General features: G+C 37.9%; 1 protein-coding gene across 3 annotated transcripts in view; it reads left to right on the top strand.

The window, feature by feature from the left end:
• Window positions 1-14,039, top strand: part of NTNG1 (netrin G1) — a 403,458-nt gene that overhangs the window by 339,959 nt on the left and 49,460 nt on the right. Inside the window, exons 6-7 of one of the 3 annotated variants that reach the window (XM_088835530.1) lie at window positions 3,755-3,922; window positions 9,551-9,685. The exons of the other annotated variants lie outside the window; for them this stretch is intronic. Coding sequence (XP_088691656.1) covers window positions 3,755-3,922; window positions 9,551-9,685 — 303 coding nt within the window. The remainder of the gene's footprint in view (window positions 1-3,754; window positions 3,923-9,550; window positions 9,686-14,039) is intronic. 3 annotated transcript variants of the gene reach the window in all.

Raw genomic sequence — 14,039 nt, forward strand, 5'->3', positions numbered from 1 at the left:
CAGACATTTGAGAAGATACAAGGAAATGCAGAAGAGGGGGGAAAGCAGTGATAGGTGGGGAAGGAAGTGAACCAAGAGAGTGGTGTCCCAGAAGCCCCCTGATTAGGGAAGGGTTGCCAGAAAGCCCTGAGGGCCCTATTGAAGTTTATGGTCATGAAGTTAAAGTGAGACTTGTTTCTAAATAGTTGGAAATAGGCCCAGCCACATTTAGCTGCTGGGGTAGAGACATTGAGAAGTAGAGGGTTGGATTTAAGCAGGATCAGATTTTCCCAGGAGTCTGTAATTGAGGGTGGGAATTTGGGGATGAGGGAGATAAGACTATATAAAAGGAAGTGATTATAAGGATGGGCCATGTACTGTCTACTTTGTAAAAAAAGGGAAGGGATGAAATGGTGGGTAAGTGAATTAGAGGACCAATGAATTATGGACTATTAATATCATCCCTTCTGGATCTTAATAAGATTGTGCAGCTCTAACTGTATCATTAATGATCATTCATGGATTCTGTGCCTGTGTGAAAAGACTAGTTCCTAAAGAATGGGAAATTAACAGAAAACTGAAAAGTAATATAGAAGTTTAATAATTACATTTGAAATGTCTTGAATTTATATAGTGCTCTCGTGTTTTTGAAATCCATTTCAAATATCTTTTTCTCATTTTGTATTCTCAAATATGCCATAGCCAGAGAAGACAGATTTATCAAAGTCTCAGAAGAACCTTAGAAGTTTTAAAGGAATAAAGTTACTATTAGCTTGTTTCTTAGATTCCAAAGATATTTAAAATATCCACATATCTTCCGAAGCAAGCTTATACTATTGAGTGTTTAGCTGTGTGTGGTTTTGTATATAAATTATTTCTATAATTTATATTATTTAAATCTCCTGTCAAAATTGATAAATTGGTTTTCAAATGAGATCCAGAAACAAATAGTTAATGTCATATAAATGCATATTGTTTATTACATTCAAAGAATAGTAGGTAGCAGTGAGTTTCTAACATGGATTTGGTCTTTATTGAACTCGAATGTCTACAGACATGTTTTTTTGTGGATAAAGCTTTGTCAGGTGAAGCCCAGCATGTAGTGCTGACTGCTGGGCAGATCTTACCCAGAAAGGAACCGTGTTATGAAACTTCTCCAGCCCTGTTCTCTCCTATTCCCCCATGTCATGTCTTTGCACACTCTATTCTTCTCACTGGAAATGCTCATTTCCTCCTTCTTTTTTTAAAAAATAAACCTTATCTGCCCTCATAGAAGATTCAATTTTGTTAGTTTTTCCTAATTTTCCTCAAGTTAAATGAATTTCTCCTTTTATCACTTTGCGTGTCTGTGTGTGTTGTTGAATGTGTGTGTGTGTGTCTGTGTGTGTTTTAGCACATCCTCTTGTTTTTTTTCTAGTTATCTGAGCACATTTGTCTTACCTTAAACAAGAATCTTGACAAGAAGAACTTCTGTGTGGTTCTGAAAAGTTCCTAGGTTGAATATATGTACAAAAAAGATTCTCTTGAAAACAATCTGGATTAATTACATTAGGTGCACGGAGCACTAACCTAGGGCAGGGTTAAGGGAAGAACAGAAACCACTTAGGAGCATCTTCTAGAGAGGGAGAGCCCGAGGGCCCTGAGTACCCACTCCTCAGGAAATCCAGGCAGCTCTGAAGAAGTCCTTGGGAAGCAATTAGATTTGAGATGTGGGTCTCCTCCCTGAAACTACTGCTCTGGGGTGGCTCCAGGCCAGAAAGATTCTCCCTGTTCCAAACCCTAAACTAAAGAAAGTAGGAGAAGCCCTTTGGGTTTCCGAGGGAGTCAGAAATGCCAGCCTAAACTAGGATGAACTCGGGGAGACATAATGTATGGGGGTGAAATGCTTGTCTTCTAAGAGAATTTAATTTGGTGATACGTAATTTTATTATTTTTGTTGTTGCTGTTAGTATTATTTATTTGGCATGACTTAGACTATTTGCAGGATTATCTTACCCCACCTCCCATACGGCCTCCTTCCAGAACTCTCCTCTCTCTGGTTCCTATGAATCCCCACTCCCACTCTGCATCCCCAGTATGCCAGCACACAGTGACAAAGCTGGCCTGCAGTAGACAAAGGGCCTTGCCTTCAGGAGCCTCCCGTTCTTCTTGCCTTTCTCTGAAGCACCTGGGGTCTCCAAGGTGCTAACCCTATTCCTTCTTCCTTATTCATTTTGATGACACTCATTTTTACTCTGGTCATCAAATGCAGTGCTTCCAAAATTTTATTCTAGGGCAAAAGAGTAATTCAGCACTTTACATTGTACCTAACACATAGACAACTGAATAAATTATTTATTGCATGAATGAATGGGCTCAAATAGTGACTGTTTGGCTTCCTGGTGGGATAAAATAAAAGCCAGACATTATTGAGAGGGGTATTTTTAGACAAGCAAGGTTTGCAGTTTCATAGTTCACCTTCCTTATAATTGTGAGCTAGGCCTACCCCCATATTTTGAGAAGACAAAACAGATTCCCCACCAAGTTACTTCTCACACTTTCTTTCTATCTGATTTAATAACTACTACTCCAGTACTGTTGCCTAGAAAATCCCATGGATGGAGGAGCCTGGTAGGCTGCAGTCCGTGGGGTCGCTAAGGGTCGGACACGACTGAGCGACTTCACTTTCACTTTTCACTTTCACACATTGGAGAAGGAAATAGCAACCCACTCCAGTGTTCTTGCCTGGAGAATCCCAGGGACAGGGGAGCCTGGTGGGCTTCCATCTATGGGGTCACACAGAGTCGGACACGACTGAAGTGACTTAGCAGCAGCAGCAGCAGCACCAGTAGAGGCTTTTTTTTTTTCTTTTTAAAAGGTTGAATTAGATTAATGACTTGCTTTGGTTGAGATACAAGAGAAACAACTAAGTCACTCTCCACCCTTCCCCACAACTCCTTGTCTAATTATCACCATCACCCCTAACCCTCAGAGGAACCTCCAACACTTTGGGAAGACAAAGAGAAATCTAAGGGTACAGCAGCTGCCTGACTCTTATTTTGGAGTAGATTTAGCTTGAAACTTGCAAGAAAAGGAAATCTTAAGCACACTCTTTTCATACCAATAATCTCCCCGTTTTTTATATTCTCTCTCACACATAAGCAAACATGCAGATTTGGCCTGATGAAAGGATTACAAAAAGCCATATTCTCTTCTTATCAATTGAAAGGAACAAAAATAAACAATTGTTTAATTGTCTATACTCGTATTAAATTTGCCATGATTTCTTCTATGAAACTCTGACTGAGTTGCTATCTTGACATAAATGATAGTAAGGCTCTAAACAAAGGAGTCATGAGTGATGGCAGACTCAGGCCTTAGATGCTAACAGTCTTTCCTCCTTTTTTAAGACTGCAAATGTGAAGAGAAAATGAAGGAAGTGATGCAAAGACAGTGAAGTTTTTAATGTGCAAAAATTAGACTTTTGCATCAATGGAAACAAGCCTTCCCAAATTTTAAAAGGTGTACACCTGCGAATGCTTCTGTTCATATTGTCTGCCAAGAATTAACACCCTCTGATCATGTTCTGAATGTCCAACCTTTCTGTCCTGCTTGAAACAGATGCTGCTTCCATGCCAGTCACAACCACCTGTGGTCACCATGTGTCATGTGGAATCACATACATGTAATGCCATTCTGCCATCTTTACTCCACTGCTCATTTTATCTGAGCATGTAGTGTGCTGATACTCTGCAACTGTATACACTCTGTATACATTTCTGTTCTTCCTTGCAAGATTGTGAATGCTTCGGCCACTCCAATCGGTGCAGTTATATCGATCTGCTAAATACAGTCATTTGCGTGAGCTGTAAACACAACACTAGAGGGCAGCACTGTGAGTTATGCAGGCTGGGCTACTTCAGAAATGCTTCTGCACAGCTGGACGATGAGAATGTGTGCATAGGTCAGTTCCATTATAATTTCAGCTATTGTTCTGTGCCTTTCAAGCGATGGGGAGCTATTTAAGGTGGAGAGGCTGGTGCTTTGCACCACAACTGAGCCAGAATGAACTTTCTTCATGGAGAAACCTCCTTGTGGTGGACTTGAAATTCACTTGTGCTGGTTGAAATCATACTTGGGGGATGTATTTTGAATTCTTTTTTTATTGTTGCTTTAAAGATGATGAGCTGAAAAATCATGTTTAAGAGGTAGAGAATTTTCTTTTTATTTTTCTTCTTCTTTGTTTTTGCATGAAATCTTAAAACCTGGTCATTTCAACCTGATCTTAAAGTCTTAAAGTTGTACATTCTGCTTTCAAAATGTAAACTCATTATAAGATTTTTAATTATAGATATGAGAAACTAAGACACAAGCTTTTGTAAATAATTGGTAATCAACAAATATTGATTTAAAATGCTGCCATTTTGGAATTGAAAGCCACTAGCAATTGGTAATACAGAAGTTTGCTTGACTTTTCCATCCATAGTAATGAAATTCCATTTATTGAATTTTCCTATAGCCCAAAAGGAGAAGCAATTTTTCAAAACTGCTCAAGGCAATTAATTCTTTTAGTTTCCAAAGTACATGAGCCCTGGAAAACCAGGACCACAGGGTTCCCTTGAGCATTCCTTCCACCCTGTATAACTACTGATCATGTCAATGCCAGAGAATCAGGTGCCCTTCCCATCCAAAAAAGCTTCTCCTACCTTTTACATTGAGGAACCTGTCTTTAAGAAAGGGTGCTGATGGAAAAATAAGAAATGGAATTTCACTTCATAAAGTACTTTGGAGAAATGCATATATATTCAAAATGGCAAAGGGTAGATACGTATCTATTACCAGATAATAGGTAATATATAGGCAACCAATTTTAAAAGTATATTTTTTTCACATAGAGAGTAGATAGAATACACAAACCGAAAAATGAAAGGTGGTCCTTTCATCAAAAAAGGCATCAAACCATTCTGCAATTCTAAGATCATTGTTTTCTGATTTGATTGTCAAGGTTGTATAGGTATTTGCCAAGTGTCACTTAAAATAGCTGGACAAGTTTTTTCAGTTAAAATGGGTCAAGTTTTATAATACTGTTCATGTCTATAGTATGTTCTGTTTTTCAAAGTGCTTCCTTATTATTTGTGAATTAGTGGAGAAATTCCTGGACTTAGAGGCTGGAGAGCTGGGTTCAAGTCCCAGTTTGCTATTTAATAGCTGTGTGCCTTAGGTAAGTCATGGAGAACTCCTGGTCAAATTGGTATCATATGGGATGCACAGGAAACACTTGGTAAACTGTGAACTGACTTGCAATTTTTTTTAACTTAATCCTCATTAACAAAATTGTGGTGGTAAGTATTCCACTGATAATTTCCCCTATTTTCTATTTGAGAAAAGTAAAACAGATTGACCCAAATCATACAGCTTAGTAAAGAGTTAGTTTCCTGACTTCAAAACTTGAACTCTCTCCCAACTACCGGGACACAATTAGCAAAGCTAAACTTGTCAGACTTTTACTTATGGTATGCTTTTAAGATGAGAGCAGCAATTCTACTATGAGCTTGTGAACAGAAGTTCAATTGCCTTTATAACATTTGGGTTACAAAGATTTGAGAATATTAATGAAAACCAAAAGGCACATAGCTGTCTGAATTTCAGATGCAGTTACATTTTGCTGAATGTCATTTGTAAAAATATATAAATGTCATACTATAAATATGGAAACAAGTGAGAAGGTAAAATAAATAGGAACACTGGGAACACAGGGATAAAACCTAATACGTTTTTTCAAGATACAAAACATTACAATAAGGAGGAAATGTTCTATAATATCAATTTCATATTATTTTATTAAATAAAAAAACCTTACAAGAAAAGATTTTATTTCATAAAATTTCTCATAGCAAGTAACTTAATAGTATCCCAGTATTTTTACTCAGAGTACTCTATTCTAATGATGTCTTCCCCTTTTCCTATTCTAAAGTAATCTGTGAACTACAAAATCTGCACTCCTATCAAGTTTTAAGAGGCATAGTTCTGTTATAAATCCATATTTGATTATACACAGACAAGAAACTAGCCATTCAGCTTTTGTCTTTTAAATCATGTAAAATAGAGATGAATGGAAAGCTTAATATACATTATTCTGTTTATTTCTACTTAAAAAAAATGAAGAGCAATTGTTTTCTCCCTTTCTAGAAAGTTTGTTAATTAAAATTATAAACCTTGGGAAGATTTTATTTTACTGGTAAATATATCCCTATGCAGTATTTTATACTCTTCAAACCAAGTAAAGTCATCAGTAAATACAAATGAGTATTTTTATATACCATTAAAATTAGCTACAATATCCCCTTCACATACCCAAATTCTTTAAATTGTTACCCTTTTCCTAAGAAGTAAAACGGTTTTTAAAGACTGAACTGAAAAATTTGGTTAGCTCTTTTGTCTTTAGTCGCTATAAACATTCAACAGCTTCCTTAAAGACCTGTAGATTCCACTTTTCCCACTTGAGGGGCCAAGGGCAGAGCCATCAGGCTGCCAGAGCACGAGGATGAGGCTTGGGTTTCCTCTCTGAAGGCCATTGGAAGCCTGTGACTCAATTACCAAGCTTTGCCCTATAGGGCAGCAGGAATCTAGTTGCTGTTTTCTGCATTTAAGTTCCCTAAAGGGCTTGCAGTAGGACTAAGAATTAAATTTGAGAAGATACGCCACAAGTAATTGAGAGTTAATTTTAATACCATTTTGTATAGAAAGCACTAATGAAAATGAATGGATATTTACCCAATTCACTTTCACAGAATTAGGCACTAATCTCTGCAAATTTGAACTTCATCTAAGCCACCTAATAGTTAAGGGGGAAAAAAGGCATTTGCCATTTCTTTGACAATTGGCAATGAAATCCACCACCCTGGTTTTGAGGGAACAGCACCTTTCTTTGACAAAGTAACGACTGTGTTGAAATAGATGTCTTGAACTATTTGCATCATTTTATATTATGGTAAATATAAAGTGCAGGCTATTCCATGTTGAAACAGTAATCACTGCTTTGTGATTCTTGGCAGATTTACCCATTTTCATACAAATTCCATGCCAGCCATGTTTCCAAAGATGCATGTGTGATGCAGCAGTTCCATGAAAATGGCATCCTTGCATGCTTCCGTTTCATATAAACGCGAGCATTTAAGCAGTAAGCTGGATAGGTGGCTTCTGTCCTTGGGTAATCACTGCTAATAATCCCTGATAACAAGCCTGACAGCAGAATGAAATTCAGGGCTTAGCATTTGCTACTAAACTTCAGTTATGATGTATTATTGTTTTCATTCCCCTGGAAACCCAAGATCAGGTAATCAGAGGCACATTCTATAAAACAAAACAAACCCAAGACACTTCTAATACCTATAAATCAATTGTAGTATAACTTTTTAATCAGACTTCCAAAAGTATTTCATGTTTTTTAGTTTTGTAGTCCTACATATTCTTCCTAGTTTCAAGAAATAAAATATGATTCCCCAAGGCTATCCTCATCACCGCAACACCTACCATTGACTTGAGTTCCAGAAATAATATTTTTAAACTAAATTACTTTGTATGTAATGTGGAGAGTAGACCCCACCTCTCTTTGTCACTAATTTTCAAGACTGAGTACATTATACTTTCCACCTTTCATATGGCAACCACTGAGATGTGCTGTGGTTTAGATGTTCCATATTTTTTAAAATTTTGTTTACATTTTTTACATCTCAAACCTTATATTAATCAGTTGTTACAGGCTAATTGACTAGCATAGTATGTGAATTCATACTGACCAGATGTGACTCTATTCTCTGTCTTACAAAAAGCTGGTGGTTCATTGTCAACTTACCTACTTTAAATAGTAAGAAACATAGTAGTTTTGCTATAGTTATGTGTGTGTGTATATATATATATATATAAAGATTATATATATATAAACCTTTTAAAAGTCACAACAAAATTTCAATCTAAAATATTTTTAAACAACTCTCATACATACATGGGCTTCCCTTGTAGCTCAATCGATAAAGAATTTGCCTGCAATTCTGGAGACCTGGGTTTGATTCCTGGGTCGGAAGATCCGCTGAAGAAGGAAATGGCAACCCACTCCAGTATTCTAGTCTGGAGAATCCCATGGACAGAGGAGTCTGGCAGACTGCAGTCAGTGGGGTCGCAAGAATCAGACACGACTTAGCAACTAAACCACCACCACCACCATACAGACACACATTAAAATAGAAAATGCCAATTTAAAATAAAACTCCAATTATTAAATCAAGCCAGACAAGAAGAGAGCAATTTAGACTTTATTTGGTTTTAGTTTTACCTATGTATGTCACTCTCAGCCTCACAAATGTTTATATCTTAAGAGTGCTGAACTTCAAAATTCCCTTAATATGAAATAAATAATGATTCCAAGGTACTCCACAGTCTTTGAAGAAATTATCTGATTAGTTCCTATGACAGAACCACACCTCTAGACCTATCTGTATAACAATAAACCCTTAATCTCCATTGCCAATTTAAGACACTAAACTTAAAGATACTAAACTAAAATTCTCAGGGTTTCTTGTAGTTGGCTGCTTGGTTAGTTGCTTGGTGTGATTTTATTTGATTTTTAACATGAAAATCTCTTAATGATACCATTTTAAAATAAGGGAAATCAAGAGACAGAGGGGCATAATAATTTGCCCAGTATTATACAGTGGGATTACAAAGAAAGAAACTTCGGCTTACAAATTCCAAAAGCTGCAAACTAACTGCTGTTAGCTTTCTTAGCTAATGGAAGCCTAAGGAGTTCTCATTTTTAATTCATCGTTTAAGCAAAGCAGAGCTTCAGACGTAAAAATATCCTGCATAATACTATGTGAGGAATCCAAAAATTATTCTATTTACTTTTTATTACACAAAGTTATATTTTTCTGTCCAAAGACATTATAATGATACGAGTTTCAAACTGTGCATATGTTGAAATTTATTTAGGATTACAAAATTCATTTTTCTTCCATGATTGTTAATCTAAGTTACATAAAACTATAACATGCCTAGCAGATACAATATCTAAAGGCTGATTGCAGCACAGTATAAATATATATATAATGCACCATCCCAAATCATAAAGTAAAACTGCCTTTGAATGAACAAAGTGCATTCATATTGCACTTTAACAATGTTAAGCAGTTCTCAAATATTGAGTGTAACAGATAGGCTCGTTTGAATAATTTAAAACAGATTTTACACTGATGGCATATTGATTTATCCTTGATATACAAACTTCTCATGACATTCATTAAACCATCTAAAAATGCCCTAACAAACGGAACCTTTATTATAATCTGTTAGCAGTGAAGAGCATGATGTCTTATTTCTTTAGAAGTTTTCAACTGATTTCCTCCCATAACATAAAAATGATATCATGGAAGGCTGAGCAATAAATAAATGGACCTGAAATAGCCATATTCGCCAAAGCATTTCATTAATGGACATCTTCTTTAAGTGATCCATTTAAGTAAGTGACGCTCCTGTATTGATAACTTATAAGCCATGTGGACTTGTCTCCAGCCTGTGTGTTGTCTTGTTTCTGCAGAGTGTTATTGTAACCCTTTGGGCTCAGTCCATGATCGTTGTAATGGCTCAGGATTTTGTGAGTGTAAGACTGGAACAACAGGGCCTAAGTGTGATGAGTGCCTGCCGGGAAATTCCTGGCACTACGGCTGTCAACGTAAGTAACTCTGGGAGCTGCCCTCTGCCTGCTGCAGCATGGCTGATTCTGCTTGTCGAGGCTGGTGCGTGCAGCTTCTCAGAGCAGAAAAAGACCCAAACTGCTGACAAGCTTTAAAAACTACTTAATGCCCCAGCCTACATATAGGAGAGAGCGCAATTCATCAGCTGTCCAGCCAGCTCCTTTGAAGCCCATCTTCGTTTCTTCTGATGGTTGGAGCAACTTATATTGAAATATTGTACGCAGATCCGTGTACCTGGCCAGACCATAAATTAAGTGGCACAATAGGGACCCAGCTTAGAAATCCTTACTGCAGAATGAAGGGTGATGTGTATGTGGTTAATATATTTCTTGAACTACCCTGGAGCTCCAGAGTTCATAAATTAAATGGTATCTACATAACTTATTATCACCCTCGTATCATACCCATCACTGCCTCTGAACCAAAAACCTAAAGGTAATAAATCTAAGGGATATTTAAATGCCAGGATAAAATAAATGATGAAAATCAATGTTGATTTTAAGCCTCTGAGGTTAGGCACCATGCAGTGAGCTTTACACAGATGCCATTTGGTTCAACCTCATTTTTCTGAGGATTATCAGACCTTCTTAAAAGCTTGTCAAGGCAGGTGGCATGTCGGTGTATTCCGGGAACAGAAATTTAAAAATCTGAGCAGAAGCTTCCTTCTGTCATTCAAAACCTCTTCTGCTTTTTAATTCTGCACTAGCTTTCCATTCTATCTGTACACAGTCAGCTTACTAATATTAAAGAGTCACCAGGCAGAGCCTCTGGAGAGTGCAGCCCGATAGAAAATCATGCAAGCCATGCGTGTAACTTGAAATATTTTGTTATCCACATTTAAAAAGTAAAAATAAATAGAGGTGGATTTTAACATTATTTTATCCAGAAAAACCTGAAATATTATCATTTCAACATAGAATTAATGTTATGTTATTAAGGATATATTTGACTTTTTTCAGAGCCTTTGAAATCAGATATTTATTGCTTACAGAACATCTCAATTAGAACTAGCCATATTGCAAGGCTTAATAGACACATATGTCTACCATATTGGACAGCACAGCTCCAGAGGGTTTTGCTTAGTTTTCACTTGGGAAAAAAAAAAAATGTCAGCATGCAGGAACTGTCTAAAGCCAGTTTTTACCAGGGGTGAACAGAATATTTTACCTGCTACTTATGAAATGTATAGTTATCTGGAGGCTACAATTCTGCACATTATAAAGCCAAAGTGAAATTTGTTGCCATACTAATATCGTGGGCATCAGTGAACTGTGGTGATAACTGAGAAATTTGGCTTTGAGCAGGTCAAGGTTAGGATGGCATCTAGAAGCTGGAGAGTGAGCATCTCTCACCATGCTGGAGAGTCATTAAAAGAGTCAAATAGTGCCAGAAGTCAGGCAGCACTTCTGTACATAAGCTCTGGATACGGTCATGGTTTGAAAGTTATACGCACTGTAGGTTCCCAGGAAGCATTTTAAGGATCTGAATGAGTTTGGGATCCCCAAAACAATGTGAGGATCCAGGACTAAGGAGTTAGTTGTCATCTCGATATAAAGGCCCATAGAAGGCCAGTAGTCAGAAGGAAAGAAAGAGAGACAGGGGAGGGACCAGCATCAAGACTCAAAGCATAGGGAATGAAGACACACCTTTCCAAAGGGAAAGTCTCACATTAACTACCTGGTGCAGCAGGACCTAATGAATGAGTTCCTGAAGTGTAATCAGGGAAAGACACTGGAGAAGAAAGTAAACGAATCCAGCCTTCGAAGAAATGTATGCCTCAAAAAGGCCTAACTTGATTTTTCTGTGTTAATTTCTGGAGTATTATAAAAAGATATAATGTCATCACATTTTTTCTTCTGGACTTAGAAGACTGTATTTAGGCATGGAGGTGCCACATACGTGCTATATAATGTACAAAATGCTCTGTGCCTCCACTCCAGCACCTTATTACATCCTAGTTAAGTAGATCAGTGAGATTACAGGAGTAAATACTTAACCCTCATGAGTATTTCTTGAATACCTACTATAAATTACGTATTGAACTAGCAGTAGAGGCTAAAGGATAAAGAGAGATAGCTGCTTTGGGCATGTGGATGTGAAGTTCACAATCTGGAGTGAGAAGCTGACATGCACCCAACAGTTAGAAGGTAATCAGACCAAGTTCTATGTACATGTTTTTAGGGAAGCCCAGGTGGGGAGTAAGCCTTCCTAGAGAGGAAGACATTTTGAGTCTTTAAGTATTAGTATTAGTAAAAGCTTTCCTGGATGGAACTTCTTGGGCAAAAATAGTACATGACCTAACATTCTCTGCTTCAGAAATATCAAAAGGTATTGATATGATTAGAGGGTAATGCATGTTGTGTGTGTGTTGTTTGTGTCGGGATGAGGATTAAATGTTGAAAAAGCAACCATAGACCAGATCATGTAGTGTCCTGAACGCCAAGCTAAGAAGTTTTATCTCATCAGGGAAGAGAGGTGAGGACCTTCCTACAGGGGTGATGTGGGATCCACCATACAGTTTCAAGCAGAGGAGAGGATAAGATTCTGCTTTAGAAAGATTATTCTGACTGCTCTGTAAAGGAAGGACTGGGGCAGGGTGAGACTGGATTTACTATATAAATTTAACAGACTTCAAATACACCTTTGAGCACACAAGAATTTTATCTCAGTCTGAAATCTTTTCTTCCCTCAACCCAGCTACACAGGGCTGACATTCTGTGTTAAAATATAGAAATCCTTTTGCCAGTTGGTAAATGGCTATTGCATTGAGACCCCTAAATGCTTCCCTGGAATCTCTTAGACATCCTCAAAAATCTAACAGGATAATGCTTGTCAAAGTGGTGTGCCTTCAGCACCTGCTCCAATACTAGAGCAGGTATTCATACTAATTAGTTGGTGCTTGTAGGCCGATAAGTATTTTTCATATCACACCTATGTCTCTATATACATGAATACATTCAAAAATGCCCCTCACGTCAATCTGTCTTGCTCTCTTCCTTCCCAGCCACCTCTCACATCACATGCGCGCACATACACATGCTTCTGTTTGCCCTACGTTGGACCCACCCTTGGGTTGGCCACATTATTGGTGGCAGTGATAGTGACCTGGCAATGAGAAACCAAGGAAAGAAAAACATAGTGTTCAAGTAGGGCAGATAGTGGCATTGGCAGCAATGAGCAGGGATTAGGTGCACATTTAGGGAGTCAGGACCAGGGAGGAGCTGTCGTATTAGGACAGAGTCCAAGGGATCCAGACACAAGGTTCCAGTCTCCCAGAGGACTGCCTTACTACCCACAGGACTTAGCAGAAAGTACTTGGACTCCTTAAACTTAATTTTTCATCTAAAAATTATGATAAAACTAAAACTTAACACATATGGAAAATAATGAATGTGGAGTTCATGGTACATAGTAAGATCTCAGTACTCTTGCCTAGAAAATCCCATGGATGGAGGAGCCTGATAGGCTGCAGTCCGTGGGGTCGCTAAGGGTCGGACACGACTGAGCGACTTCACTTTCACTTTTCACTTTCACACATTGGAGAAGGAAATGGCAACCCACTCCAGTGTTCTTGCCTGGAGAATCCCAGGGACGGGGGAGCCTGGTGGGCTTCTGTCTATGGGGTGACACGACTGAAGTGACTTAGCAGCAGCAGCAGTAAGATCTCAATTATTATTAGTTTCCAGGTACAAGTTGATGTGTCAAAGAACTAGGTAAGAATCAGTGTTTTGTTATTTTTTTTTTATTATTTAATAAATGGTACAAAGCACATTTTTCATTTGGTGAAATTTTAACTGTTAATGTTTTTGGCATTGTGCTTTGTTTTGTTTTTTTAAAGAATCCATGTTTAACGCTAATTGTAGACTGATAGTGCGGAAAGTGTAATAAGAATGGCCACTACTGAGTATCAAACTGTTGACCTAGGGGATTCTAAAAATCCCTTGCTCAGATGCAAGACTAAGTGATTGAAACAAGGGTGACCCCTAAAGTAATTGTGTGTCTTCAACTGGGGAAATTAAGAACTCCAGGCTCATTAGTGAACTTTCTGCCTGAGGGGGCCACTGGTTGTATACACCATAAATGTAAACTGGTGTCTCTGACAAAAGGGGAAGCACTTAAAAACCACCAGAATGAATGGACGTCAGGCAGCATGGGATGCATGGTCCAGGAAAGGGTGCGGAAATGAAAAGATTTCAAGGAGGACGGGCAGAATCAAAATTAGTGTTAAGGTTGCTCCATAGAAGAATAAGATTGAGGAGAGGTTCTTTTTTAATGCACCCCTTTCAAATCCAAGAAGAGGTATGAGCCACATCCCAGAGAATAAAGATGAAC

Source organism: Moschus berezovskii, chromosome 4 (genome assembly GCF_049115385.1).
Source record: "Moschus berezovskii isolate FMDL1 chromosome 4, NW_MosBer_1.0, whole genome shotgun sequence".
NCBI lineage: Eukaryota > Metazoa > Chordata > Mammalia > Artiodactyla > Moschidae > Moschus > Moschus berezovskii.